Below are 15,216 nucleotides of genomic sequence, written 5' to 3'. Positions count from 1 at the left end.
CGGTTAGTGTCCAAACTGAAACTGGCTATTTTAGGGGCATTCCAAGGATGGAGTCCGCTCTTAGCTGGTTAAGTGCCGATATTCTGCACTTAACCAACTATGATAAGTGCATAAATAGGACCACATAAAAAGCAGTCCTATCTTTGTGCCTCTTTTACTAAGCTGTGGTACAAGGGGGCCTGCATTAGTATCAGCAAGCGTTTTTGATGCATGCTGAGGCCCCCTTTTACCGCAGCGTGTAAAAGGCTCTCCTTTTTTTTAAAGAAATGGCCGTGTAATAAATGAACCACTTACCATGCAGCCATTTTAGGGGGAAGCACTTACCAGCACCCATTGAGGTGGTGATAAGAGCTCCTGCACTAACCCGGCAGTAACTGGGCAGTGATTACCGCTGAGTAAACAGCACTACAAAAATAATAACTATTTTTGTAGCACTGGAAATGGCGTGCACTGGGAGTAGGAACTACCACCGGGCTGCTGCGGTAGCCTGGTGGCAGTTCCAGAATAGCAAGTGGTAAGCCCGCGTTGGGCTTATCGCCACTTAGTAAAAGACCCCCTTTATACGGCAAGAGTTTGCAAGAGGGTTGAAAAAGGGCACTAGTTCGTCCAGTGCTGAATGATGCTAAGAAGGATAATATGATGATAGATAACCATAGACCTAGTTCTAATTATGTGTGTTTGCTAAGATTGCTGAGAAACTTGTTTTTCAACAATTGATGGATTATCTTGCAAAGTTTGAAGCATTCAGCCCTTTTCAAGTGGGTTTTAGAAAATGTTGTGGAGCTGAATCGCTTTTGGCATTAGTACTATCTGATGTTAGGGCGGCTGTGGATACTGGTCAGTAGGCACTTCCTGTTTCATTGGATTTAACATCTGCCTTTCATTTGCTGGACCATCAGATCTTGGTAGACATGTTGGTAGCATTAGGCCTACGAGGTCAGGTTTTGAATTGGTTTCATTCTTTTTTGAAGGATAGAGCCTATTTTGTATGAACCAAGGGGTGCATTCCTTGTGTTATAAGCTTCCATCCCGGGTCGCGCAGCAGTCTTCATTTTCTCCTGTGTTATTTAACTTGCTTTTGGACCCTTTGGTTATGTTAATTAGTCAAAGTCCCATAAAAGTTTATGTATATGCAGATGATATTCTTTTGATTGTTTGTTTGTTTTTCTCCTGAGTCCTGATAGGCCTGATTTGACTCCTATGAATGACTGCTTATTGATGATTAATGATTAGATTCAAAAGCATAAGTTGATCTTGAATATAGAGAAGTCTAAGGTGTGTTGGTTATCAGGTCATTTACCTCACTTGGAATTAGTTCTAAAAATATTAGAGGTGACGATTGCTGTGCGACTCCTTTCGATATTTCGGAGTTATATTTGATAGTGAGCTATAGTTTGAGCAACAGATATCATGGGTATTGCATGGAGGCTTTGCTGCATAGTGGATGTTAAGAGCAGCAGGTCGTATTTCAATTCTGCATCCTTGCATGTTCTGTTGCATTCATTTGTAATCTTTAGACTAGATTACAGGAAATGTATTGTATTTGGGATTTCCACAATATTTGTGGAGGCATTTTAGGACCCTACAATACAGTGCTATCAGATTATTGGGGGGAATTGGTTCTAGAGAGCATGTGATGCCATTATATAAACAATTTCATTGGTTACTCCTCCAATATAGAGCATCTTATAAGGTTTTAGTTTTTGTACATCAGGTTCTTTATGAGGGACTGCCACCATATTTGAAACCAATGGTTCAGTTATATGTCTCAGAAAGGTACTGCTCATCTGATCATTGTTCCTTCTATCTTGAGAGCGCGATTGGCGCCTACCAGAGATAGGGTTTATTTTTTGGCAGGCGCCAGTTTTATGGAATAGTTTACCGGCAGAGCTGCACATGGAGACCTCTTTGAAACAATTTAAAGGAAAATTTAAAGATTTTTTTTCAGAGAGCTATTGAAGGAGTTTAGCATTTTGTAGTTGTACCTCAGATTATGTTGTAATTTAGACATAATTTGGTAAATTTTAGGGTATGAAAGGCTGAGAGGCCCTTCTACAAAGTGTCGGTAAGCCCAATGCAGGCTTACTGCATGCTAAATCGGAACTACCACCAGCCCAACGTGGAATGTATAGGTTTTGGTTTAGCTCACAGCTCCCACTGGTCTCATACTTGGTGCCATGGTTGGGTGAGACATCCTCAGGAGTCTGGCCACATGTTATATGTGCTGATGGACTCCGGGACTGATATTGTACCGATTAGCCCTTCTTTGGGGCTCTAATAGTTTTAAATCCAAACTTTTCCAAATCTATCGATAACACATTGAGAACCGTAAACTAGAGGAAAACTATAGCAGCTTCTAATGTCTGCCTTTGCAATCTGATACATTTTATTTTCTCAACAAAAGTACAGAGGATAAGTATAGGGGGAGGCACACTCTGAAACATCAGGGATTCGAATAGACATCGTTTTGGCTAGTTAAAAGACACAATGGCATCAGATGCTCACAAAAAAAAGCTATGAGACCTCTTATAGCGCTCAGCTATTCCAGATCAAAGCTTCTTAACTTGTCATCAATCACTTGCTGAAGTATCTGTACTTTATTCAACTAAATAACTAACTACAACACAACAACACACCTCCCTGATTATGAATGTCTTTTTTCTACAACTTTTTGACTAGATCCATATGGTAAGCTTACTACTCTTGTCATCTTTGTAACACCAATTGTATTTCTGTACCCTGAAGTGGTGATACCATTACAGGTATATGTAAGCCACATTGAGCCTGCAAATAGGTGGGAAAATGTGGGATACAAGTGCAATAAATAAAATAAAGTAAAGCCCGGACATGGCCCAGCATTGAATTTTCAGGCATAATGCTGGCGACAGTCAACAGAACATTGCGCACCATCGGCGAAATATCAGGCACCTTGATTCAACTTACAGAGGACTTGGAAATATGATACTGAACTCATTTTTGGCCCAGACTCATTTATTTTCCTTTTTTTTAATTTATATGTTTGTTAAAGTTTTCAAGAATTACAACAACATTAAAGCAAAGTTACTCACCTGTAGCAGATGTTCTCCAAGCACAGCAGGACATGAATTCTCACACATGACTGACATCGTCTGACAGAACCCCATTGTGGACACTATAGCTTTAAGAAGCCTTTTGCAGTGTCCCACTGTACATGCATGAGTGCCTTCCCATCTAGCATGATCACGTGGGACCATCAGTACAATATTACTACTACTACTACTACTACTATTTAGCATTTCTATAGCGCTACAAGGCATACGCAGCGCTGCACAAACATAGAAGAAAGACAGTCCCTGCTCAAAGAGCTTACAATCTAATACAATATCAAAACAAAAGAATACAACTCCTAGGAGAGATGGGAGGGGTTGTGAGAATTCATGTCCTGCTGTCCTCAGACAACACCTGCTACAGGTGAGTAACTTCACTTTCTCTGAGGACAAGCAGGACAATTCTCACACATGGGAATCCTTAGCTACCAGTCTCACCGAAAACAACAACTTAAGGACAATAGTGACTTGCAACAGCAAGACCAACCAGAACCAATAAACCTGAAACTATATGGGGTGCGATTGTTCTTTAACTTGGACATCAAATTTTGCTTCTGTAGCAACTAGTTCCACTCCCTATACACTGAATTGGATAGATAGTAGAACTTAAGCTTACACCAAATTCAAGACTCCTGAAGCAGGCACTCCTGCGCTGAAACACGGTTGCTGTGTCGAGTCATATTAGTGTATTCTTTTAATAAACTTCACATATATGAATCTTGGCGTCTCCCTCGTATTTATTGGATGAGCCTACCTACCCTACTCTTTGTTTTGCCTATACACCATCTGTAGAGATTGAGTGTCCTTTCACACTTCGTGGTTGATCTCTCCTGTTTAAACCCCACCATACCAAAATGAAGGCATGCTCCAAATTAAAAAAAAATTCTAACATACTGAAACATATCCAGGTTTTTTTTTTTCAATCATACCACTTTTGTAAATGTTTTGCCACTTGCATCTAGTTTTTACTCAGAGTTCCAGTCATAAGGGTTTCCTCAATGGAATGAGATTTTTTTGTATTCAGTTGCAAACTTGACATTGGTTACAGAGGGCTTCTTTTACAAAGCCGCACAAGCGATTCTGCACAGCAGATGAGAGGACGCCCATAGGAATTGAATGGGCTTTCTTTCATTTCTTTCTTTTCATTTCTTTCATTCAGTAGCGCAGCTTTGTAAAAGAAACCCAGAAGTATTGGAATATTTGTTTTATGTGTTTGGTCCTGACCAAATCTTTAATGTGACCAAAACCAGCTTTCTTATACTTTTATGTATGTTCATTTTTAGAGAGAAGATTCAAATCCAGTACATCCAAACACTGAGGACAAGGCCTTGAAAACTGAATTATGACTCCTGGACATCTTGTTCTCCTGTCCCCCTGCCCACAGATCTAAAGCATGGGGCTACAAGATTCTATGGGGGAGAGGGGTTATTTCTCCTCTAAAATCATAGAAATATGGACTAAAGGGGTCATCTTACAAGGTTTGCATGGCTTTTATAGATGTAAATGGTGGCATTTATACACATAAATGACCAACATGTGGAAAGAGCTGTAGAAAGCCACTATTGCTATATGTACAGTGATGGGGAAAAGTGTTTACTCCCCTCCTGATTTCCCCTGTTATTGCATGTGTCACACTGAATGGTTTCTCATCTTTAAACAAAATGTAATATTAGATAAAGGGAACCTGAATAAACACATAACACAGGTTTTTTTTTTTTTATTACTTCATTTATTTAAGGAACAAAGTAATCTAACACCCACCCATCTCACCATTTGAAAAAGTAAATACCTCCTTAGTTATTTAATCAACCAATTGACCACATTTAATAATTGATAATTCAATTCAATTGATTGAACACAGCCAGGCTCAATTGTAGTCAGCCCTGTTAAATCTAAACCTCACTATATATTGGGGGGGCCCCTGTTTCACATAAATGCTGCCTTACAAATTTCACAATCACAATTGGTATATTGTGGGAAGATCCAAGTCAAAATGTTAAAGGTGATAGCTAAATATTTTCTGGTTGATATTCAAAGCAAATTAAATGGGCAGAGGTGCCTCTTGCCCGTTTAAATTGCTCAGGCCTTACTACTACTGCTAGTACCGCAAGACTACCACTAGAGGTAGCGGCAACCATTTTTGTTTAGGAATCGCAAGAGGCAGGACTAAGTGGGGTTTGCTCCTGTCCTCAGGTCTGCTAGACCACCAGAGCTGGTAACTAGGCCCAAGGGGGCCTTCTGGGAATCAGGAGGGGGGATCAGATGAGCTCCGAGGAGGATCAGAAGTGCTTGAAGGGCATAGGGGGGGATGTGCTCTGAGGGGGATGTGATAGAGGGGATCAGATGTACTCTGGGGTGGGGATCAGAAGTGCTTATAGGGCAAAGGGGGGATCAGATGTTCTCAGGGGAACAGGAGGGGTGGTCAGATGTGCTTCAGGGGGCAAGAGGGGGTTTGGAACATGATGCTCAGGGATTGGGGTGAGATATGTGGACTCCAATTATGTGGGTCCCAGCTGATATTCAACTGGCACCCATATAAGTATCTTATGCAGGTCCCAGCTGAATATCGTCTAGGACCCACATAAGTTCTGATGGCCAGCAGCAGTCTGGTAAAACCCAGAAATTCAGTGCTGGTCCTTGCACATGGCCCATCATTGAATAACTGGGGCTAATTTAACAACAGTGTTTGTTTATTTATTTATTTATTTATGTATTCTGATTTATTAACTGCCTTTATGAACAGATTCACCCAAGGCTGTGTACAGCAGGTCCAGTTTAACATAAAACACACTTTTGTTAACATCGTAACAATATAAAAACAACCAAATGTAAACATAAATACAATAAATGAGGTAAACTTGGAAACATGATGTCAGTACAGTAAAAACAATACCACAATAGCATGGAAGAATATTCAAATAACAGATATAATATGATGCCAGCATAATACCAATGAAACACCTAATAAGCAAGCAATAGAACACTTAAATTGCATAGACATGATGTTAATGCTTTTTTTTATCTAGCTGAGGGGCCAAGTGCAGAAATATAGGTGGGGGGACAAGATGGGTAGTAGAAAGTCAATTGGGATAAATAGATGAGTGGCTAAGCTCAAGACAAAATCTTTGTACAGCTAAACAATATACAAGGAACTGATCTAAGTTACAGAGGGGCCCTTTTACAAAGGTGCACTGAAACATGGCCTGCGGGAGTGTAGATGCATGTTTTGGGCTCACGCAGAATCATTTTTTCAGCGCACCTGTAAAAAATGCATTTTTAACATTTTTGCTGAAAATGGACGTGCGGCAAAATGAAAATTGCCATGCATCCATTTTGGGTGTGAGACCTTACCGCCAGCCATTGACCTAGCGGTAAAGTCTCACACGGTAACCTATGGGCATCAAATGCCACTTGGCGCGTGTCCGATACACGCATCCAAAAATAAAAATTATTTTTCGGGTGTGCTTATTGGACATGCGCCAAAAATGAAATTACCGCAGTAACTCCATTTTGTCGCGCATTGAGCACACGTAGACGCTAACACAGCTTAGTAAAAGAGCCCCAGAGTGTGCAGCAAACTAGTCCAGGTACAGAGTGAGTGTATAGTGAAAGCCTGGCTCTTCTCACAAGCCTTTGTCACCACATGTATTAAAGGCTTGTGAGAAGAGCCAGGCTTTCACCTGCTTCCTGAAGTAGAAGTAGCCTTGAGTTAGATGTAGCCCCTCTGGGAGTATGTTCCAGAGGGTGGGGGCTACTCCTGAGAAGGCTTATCACATCGCACAATTTCGTTTGATGAGGGTACAGACAGTGATGCTCCTCGAAGGTGTGTAGAGAGTTAACTTATTCTTTAAGAACTGTGGCCCATTTTGTATGAGGACTTTGAAAATCAAACACAGAGTTTTATAGCCCTGTAAGGTACTGGTAGCCAGTATAGTTTTTGCAGAAAGGGTGTGATGTGGTCACGCCACTTGCAGTCTTCTATTGGGCTGGAGCATTCTGAATTAATTGGAGCTGATGCAAGCTCTTATTGGTTTAACCAGTGTATAGGGCATTACAGTAGTCTAGTTATGACGTTATTGAGGCATGGACCACTGTGGTCATACTCGTCTTTTCAATATATGGAGAGAGATTTCGTAGTTGCTGCAGGTGATAGAAACAATTTTTAAAGGTTGTTTGAATTTGCAGGATCAAAATAAGTGATGAGTCCAGCAGTATCCCAAGATTCCTGACCTGTGACTGTAGGGGGAGTTCATACTTCCCAAAAGGTATTTTGAAGCCAAGTACTTCTCCAATTGTGTTAGGTACTCAAAGAATCTCAGTTTTTCTTGGGTTTAGGCAGAGTTTGTTTGTTTTTTAACCATTCCTGAGTTGCAGTTAGACAGGCAGTCAGTTTATTCAAAGCTGTGGGTAGATCTGGTTCAATGGGCATGAGTAGTTGCACATCATCAGCATAGATATAGAATTTTGTGCCTGTCAATCGAAGCAGCTCAGACAGAGGCGAAGTGAAGTGCTTCTACAATATGCATCCTCTCAGTAGCTGTCTCTGCTAATGTATTAGATTGCTCTACTGCCTTGCTGAACTCTCATTTGACAAACTATTGACTTCTCTTCCCATTTACACATGGCACATGTTGCTGTAATATGGAGGTAACCGATATGTGTCAAAGAATAGGTATATTGCCAAGACCAGCAGATCTGGCCTTAATAGGGAGGAGTAGCCTAGCGGTTAGTGCAGTGGACTTTGCTCCTGGGGGATTGAGTTTAATTCCCACTGCAGCTCCTTGTGACTCTGGGTAAATCACTTAACCCTCCATTGCCCTTGGTACAAAATAAGTACCTGAATATATGTAAACCACTTTGAATGTAGTTGCAAAAACCTCAAAGGCAGTATATCATTTCCCTTCCCTTCCCCTCCCTTCTTTAATTAACTGGAGATGAACAAGCATGGCTCATTGTGCTCTCATGTGTTGTTCCCATAGATTGAGCCTGTTAGAACTTTCCTGTAAACATTAGTTATTTTGCACTTGGTCTAGCCTGTTGGGAGATGGGGCTTGCCTGACAAGCCACTGTTTGGAGAAACATACTACATATAAGTGCTCAAATGCTGCCAAATTAAAGTAGTGCCTTTCGGCCAGGAAGGGGGAACGCTTGTCCCAGTGGAAAGGAAAAAAAACCCCAAGAAGCCACAACATGGTTTCAGAGTGACTCAGTTGCATCCCGTGTTTGGTGGTGGATGCTCAATATGTTCCAGTCTGCCTCTACCCTTTCCAGTGCCCCCTCCATTGAGAAAAATCACCATGTGAATAAATGAGACTCTTAAGTTGCCCATATGCGACTGTTCTAGATTTCTGACTCATGCCGCCTCAGTTTAGTGCTTAAAAATAATTTGTTTGTACATCTAGGTCTGATGCAACAGTGCAATGAAAATTGGGTGCACTGCTAACATTATGCACACTGGTGAGTCCTGGCCTTTATGTCTTCCAAATGGTGCCTTGCCTTCAAGAGCCAGAGATTTGGAACCACAAACCTGTGGAGCAGCTAGAATCATAAACATGCCGGGAAAAGGAGTCTTTTCTTAAGATGAATAGCTTCTCTCCTAGGATTTTGTACAACACTGAGTCATATTTGTATATCACTATCATCTATTGACAGCACTCTGATCCAACTCCCTATAGAGAAAAGGACATCTGGAATGCAAACAGAAATGGCAGTGACTTGATGAGGAGCAGACTTCGTGTCTCATTCGCATCAGCGGGAATTCCTGGAAAGACTGTCATAAGTAGCACCACCACAATCCTTTCAGTGTCCCCATGTTCACATATCCTGCATATAAAGAATCCATGCCTCCTATCCCACCAGTTCTTTTCTGGTATACTAGTGACAACAAGAATAATAACAAAAGTAATGCATCTTTCCACCATATCATAGTGAAAGATAATGCAGTTCGTTCAAAAAAATGAAAAAACAGACAGGCATACCTTTAAACACAAACCATGGGGGACAATTCTAGAACTTCGCACCTCCAGTTAGGCACACCAATGCCACACTCTGAGTGCCAATTCTAGAATGGTATCTGTGCACCGAGATGCCATTGTAGAATACCAGCATAAACCCAAATTAGGGTGCCTACATTTAGGCATGGTTATGCCAAGTCAATTACAGGCATAAATAGGTTCACCTACAAGCACCATGCAACATGCATATCATAGAATTCTATAAGTTAAAGATGTAAGTTGGACACACGCCCATGCCCCTCCCATAAGTACATAAGTATTGCCATACTGGGAAAGACCAAAGGTCCATCGAGCCCAGCATCCTGTTTCCAACAGTGGCCAATCCAGGTCACAGATACCCGGCAAGATCCCAAAAATGTTCAAAACATTTTATACTGCTTATCCCAGAAATAGTGGATTTTCCCCAAGTCCATTTAATAACGGTCTATGGACTTTTCCTTTAGGAAGCCGTCCAAACCTTTTTTAAACTCCGCTAAGCTAACCGCCTTTACCACATTCTCTGGCAACGAATTCCAGAGTTTAATTACACGTTGAGTGAAGATGATCCGCCCATGTGCACGCCCCCTTACAGTTACACGCTAAGGCACTTATGCACTTATAGAACAGTGTGTAGTACAATTATATGCCTAAGTGCCAATTATCTCGGCACATAACTACAGGCAGCCATAGAATTGCCCTGCATGAGTTCAGTAATAATTTACATACTCCAATGTTAATGTTTTTGTTTCGAATGATCCTTCATCAGGGGTACAGCATACAATTAATCATTCCTTTATGTAAGATACAAACTCTGAGCCCTCCGCCCCCCCCCCCCCCTTGTTTTCCATGCTGTCCTTTCATGCTCATGTTTGATCACATCAGTATTGGTCACGCCTTCACAGTTCACCATTTCAGAGATGGAGAAGTGGTAAAACTAGAGGTCATGAGTTGAGGTTGCAGTGTGGGAGACTTAGGAGCAATGACAGGAAATACATGTTCACAGAAAGGGCGATGGATGCCATGAATGCCCTCCCATGGGAAGTTGTGAAGATGAAAACAGTGCTGGAATTCAAGAATATGTGGGATAAACACAGAGGACACTACATAGAAAAAGGATGGAATCCAATTAAAGCAAGATTTAAATGCCCTCATAACTGCAACTTTGAGGGCAGCTTCAGAAGTTGGGAAATACGACCAATGCCAGGCAGACTTCTGCAATCTGAGTCCTTTAAATTGCAAAAATAGGTCAGGATCAAGGCTGGAGTGGGTTTCAGCAGAAACTCCAGTGGTTGGGAAATAGGACCAGGGCCAGGCAGACTCCTAGAGTCTGTGCCCCAAAATTGGCAGGGAGAGACAGAGATGTGGAGGGGCATAATCGAATGTGAACGCCTATCTCCATGTGCGTCTATGTCCGAAAACGGGTACGTGAAGAGGTGGGACAGCCCGTATTTTCAAAAAAAATGGACGTCCATCTTTTTTTCGATAATACGGTTTATACGGACCAAATGCCATGGATTTCTTCATTTCTGAGCTGGGCGTTTGTTTTTTTTAGCGATAATGGAAACTAAAAACGCCCAGCTCAAAAACGTCCTAATCCGAGCCATTTGGTCATGGGAGGGGCGAGGAATCATAGTACACTGGCCCCCCTGATATGCCAGGACACCAACTGGGCACCCTAGAGGTCAGTGCGGTGGACTTCAGAAAAAGCTCCCACATGCATAGCTCCCTTACCATGGGTGCTGAGCACCCAACCCCCCTCCCCAAAAACCCACTACTCACAAATGTACAACACTACCATAGCTCTTAGGGGTGAAGAGGGCACCTACATGTGGGTACAGTGGGTTTTGGAGGCCTCCCATTTACCAGCACAAGTGTTACAGGTAGGGGGGATGGGCCAGGGTCCACATGCCTGAAGTGCACTGCAGTACCCACTAAAAGTGCTCCAGGGACCTGCATACACGCAGGCCTCTAGGACTTGTTGCTGCTGTATAACATTGGTACACCAGTTGACACCTGAAGACTAATCTCTCCGAAAACGTCCTTTATTGGAATAAGCACGTTTACTCACAGTTAACTGCAGATCAGAGGTTGTGCCCCACTGGCAACGAGTCTCCCTGGTACTGAGATTAGCAGTAGGCCAGAGCTGGCAGAATGCTGTACAATGCCCTCTTTCAGCAACATTCAAGGTAAGAACTAGGTTCTGTAACATGGCTAACACATGAAAGGGATCTAAAACTGGCTTACAAAAATGGCCACTACCTCATGGACTACCGGAAACAAAACAGGGCACACTCTGACCCAGTAAGCAGGGAGAAAAGCATCGTGGGAGTACAGCCTACCAACTACCAACAGATATAGTAGAATTGGAAAAGGTACAGCGAAGGGCGACGAAAATGATAGTGGGGATGGGACGACTTTCCTATGAAGAGAGGCTGAGAAGGCTAGGGCTTTTTAGCTTGGAGAAGAGACGGCTGAGGGGAGATATGATAGAAGTGTATAAAATAATGAGTGGAATGGATCGGGTGGATGTGAAGCGACTGTTCACGCTATCCAAAAATACTAGGACTAGAGGGCATGAGTTGAAGCTACAGTGTGGTAAATTTAAAACGAATCGGAGAAAATTTTTCTTCACCCAACGTGTAATTAGACTCTGGAATTCGTTGCCGGAGAACGTGGTACGGGCGGTTAGGTTGACGGAGTTTAAAAAGGGGTTAGATAGATTCCTAAAGGACAAGTCCATAGACCGCTATTAAATGGACTTGGAAAAATTCCGCATTTTTAGGTATAACTTGTCTGGAATGTTTTTACGTTTGGGGAGCGTGCCAGGTGCCCTTGACCTGGATTGGCCACTGTCGGTGACAGGATGCTGGGCTAGATGGACCTTTGGTCTTTCCCAGTATGGCACTACTTATGTACTTATGTACTAACATCGTGAGCATTTACCACAAGCTAGTGGAATCACGGAGCCCAATACCCTACACCCACCACAATGCATTGCTGATGTGACTCTGCAGTGCGCATAACAGAAAAGGTGTCACACTCAACCGAGAGCCACATCAGAACCAGGGAAAGGCTGTCACAGGATAGAACACATTCTGCTGTCATGGAGGTGGGTACGGCATTTGAGGCTGGCATAGAGGCTGGAAAAAAAGTTTATAAAGTGGGGGGTTTTTTGGTGGGAGGGGGTTAGTGACCACTGGGGGAGTCCGGAGAGGTCATCCCCGATTCCCTCCAGTGGTCATCTGGGTAGTTGGGGCACTTTTTGGGACTTGTTCATGAAAAAAAAGGTCCAAAAAAGTGACCCAAAATCGTGCTAAAAACGCCTTTTTTTTCGATTATCAGCTAAAGACGCCCATCTCTCCTCGGCCGATAACCACGCCCCAGTCCCGCCTTCACCAGGCCTCCGACACGCCCCCATCAACTTTACCCGTTTCCGCGACAGATTGCAGTTGGAAACGCCCAAAATTGGCTTTCGATTATACCGATTTGGGCGCCTACGGGAGAAAGACGCCCATCTCCCGATTTGGGTCGAAATATAGGCGTCTTTCACTTTCGATTATGAGCTGGTTAGTATACCAGTGTTTAATCATGAAGAAGTGGAACCTGTGCAGAGTGCTAGATTTAACTCTGGCCATCCTTCTGACGACATTTACTAGGTTACTATTGTTACTATTTCACCTAGATCATGTCACAGACAGATCCTATATAATAAGGTTTATGTATCTTTAATACATGCCATATTAATTTCAGAGATTGCTCTAAGCTGGTGGCACTTTACAGAGCAGCGGTATTGACATCCAGTCCTCAAGGACCACAAACAGGTCGGGTTTTCAGGACAACTATAATGAACATGCATGAGATAGATTTTCATACAATAGAAATAGTATGCATACCAATCTATTTTGTACATATTTATTAGGAATTTCCTGAAAACCCAACCTGCTTGTGGTCCTCGAGGACTGTCAGAGAATAAATGCCATTGTTACATTCCTAACAAGCAAACAATAATATAAAAATTGGGACCAAAACTATATAATAGTGGCTCAACACAGCACAAAATTAGAAAAACAAAAAAGCCACTATCCTGCTTATTTTCAAAGGAGAAGGCCGGCCATCTTCCGACACAAATCGGGAGATGGCCAGCCATCTCCTAAACCCGGCCAAATTGGTATAATCAAAAGCTGATTTTGGCCGGCTTCAGCTGCTTTCCATCGCAGGGCCGGCCAAAGTTCAACGCAGGGGCGTAGCCAGACAACAGATTTTGGGTGGGCGTAGGCAAGAAATGGGTGGGCACCAAGTGTTCTTCCCAACTCCCACCAGAAAAATATCTGAGCTGGCGGGAAAACGCTTCTTTCCACCTTGGCAGTCTGCAGTAGGCATGCTTTGAAAACTGAGCATGCACAGGTGCCAGTATCATGGACAGCAGTGTTTTAATTACTATCAGGGGGATGTCTTCAGCTGGCGGAGCTTGGGATCCCCACCAGCTACCGCTAAACATGTACTACTGTTGGGTGGGCCTGAGCCCTAAGTGGGTGGGCCCTGGCCCACCCAGGCCCATCTGTAGCTACACCAATGGTTCAACAGGGCGTGTCGGCAGGGTACCGAAGGCGGGATGGGGGCGTGGTTAAGAGATGGCTGACTTTGGCCGATAATGGAAAAAAGAAGGCCGGCTCTGACGAGCACTTGGCCAGCTTTACTTGGTCCATTTATTTTTAGGACCAAGCCTCAAAAAAGTGCCCCAACTGACCAGATGACCACCGGAGGGAATCAGGGATCTCCTCCCCTTACTCCCCCAGTGGTCACCAACCCCCTCCCACCCAAAAAACAAAAATTAAATACAGTTTTTGCCAGCCTCTATGCCAGCCTCAAATGTCATACCCAGCTCAATCACAGCACTATGCAGGTCCCTGGAGCAGTTTTTAGTGGGTACTGCAATGCACTTCAGGCAGGCGGACCCAGGCCCATCCCCCCCTACCTGTTACACTTGTGGAAATGGGAGCCCTCCAAAACCCACCCGAAACCCACTGTACCCACATGTAGGTGCCTCCCTTCACCCATAAGGGCTATGGTAGTGTTGTACAGTTGTGGGTAGTAGGTTTGGGGGTTTTGGGGGGGGCTCAGCACACAAGGTAAGGGAGCTATGCACCTAGGAGCAATTTGTAAAGTATACTGCAGTGCCCCCTAGGGTGCCCGGTTGGTGTCCTGGCATGTCAAGGGGACCACTGCACTATAAATGCTGGCTCATCCCACAGCCAAATGCCTTGGATTTTTGCCAGGTTTGAGATGGACGGTATTAGTTTCCATTATCGGCGGAAACCAGTGGCAGCGATCTCTAATGCCGGCCATCTCTAACGCCGGCCCAAATGTTGAGATTTGGCCGGCCCTGACCGTATTATCAAAACAAAAAATGTCCGGCCATCTTGTTTCAATGATACGGTCAGGTATGCCGCTTTACAGGGCCGGCCTTAGAGATGGCCGCCCATATAGATGGCCGGCCCCATTCGATTATGCCCCTCTATATCGCCAAAAGCAAATTCCCAGAACATAAACTATCTAAAAATATATCATGAAAATGGTGCTCAGAATAAAGTATTGTGATTACTTGTAATACTTTATTCTGAGCACCATTTTTCATGATATATTTTTAGATAGTTTATGTTTTGGGAATTTGCTTTTGGCGATATAGTGGCTTTTTTGTTTTTCTAATTTTGTACTGTTATACTCCAACATATATTGTGAGACATAAGATCCACTTACCTTTGAAAACTTATGCCTCAATAAATCTGTTATTTTACAGTCTAAAGTGCCGCCAGCTTATATTTTATTTTTTCTAATACAGACTAAAAATGGTTCTTCCTATAGAGGTTTTAAAGGCCATTATAACAATTCTCTATACACTAGGTCCCTCCCTCTTCGAATCATCACATACAGTGACCCACTACATAAGGATTGTTTCCAGTCTTTTTTTTTTAATATATTTCTGTGCCCTAGTGGCGAACCACACTGCCGCAGCTGTATGCATCTATGGCACACACCTCCCTAAAATTGTGCCCCAATTTTATACAGGAGGACTCGCTGAGCTTGGCAAAAATGGACAGTCAGTACGTGGTTATGATTTGCTTATTTTTATTCTGCTT

General features: G+C 43.1%; 1 protein-coding gene across 1 annotated transcript in view; it reads left to right on the top strand.

The window, feature by feature from the left end:
- ERP27 (endoplasmic reticulum protein 27) overlaps positions 1 to 4,720 on the top strand; it is a 77,691-nt gene extending 72,971 nt beyond the window's left edge. The window contains exon 7 of the mRNA XM_030189985.1: positions 4,370 to 4,720. Coding sequence (XP_030045845.1) covers positions 4,370 to 4,432 — 63 coding nt within the window. The 3' untranslated portion in view covers positions 4,433 to 4,720. The remainder of the gene's footprint in view (positions 1 to 4,369) is intronic.
- Positions 4,721 to 15,216: the final 10,496 nt, after the last annotated feature.

The sequence above is a fragment of the Microcaecilia unicolor genome, chromosome 1, assembly GCF_901765095.1.
Source record: "Microcaecilia unicolor chromosome 1, aMicUni1.1, whole genome shotgun sequence".
In the NCBI taxonomy this organism is placed as follows: Eukaryota; Metazoa; Chordata; class Amphibia; order Gymnophiona; family Siphonopidae; genus Microcaecilia; species Microcaecilia unicolor.
Note: the sequence above shows the minus strand (reverse complement) of the source record. Positions and strands in the feature narration are given on the sequence as shown.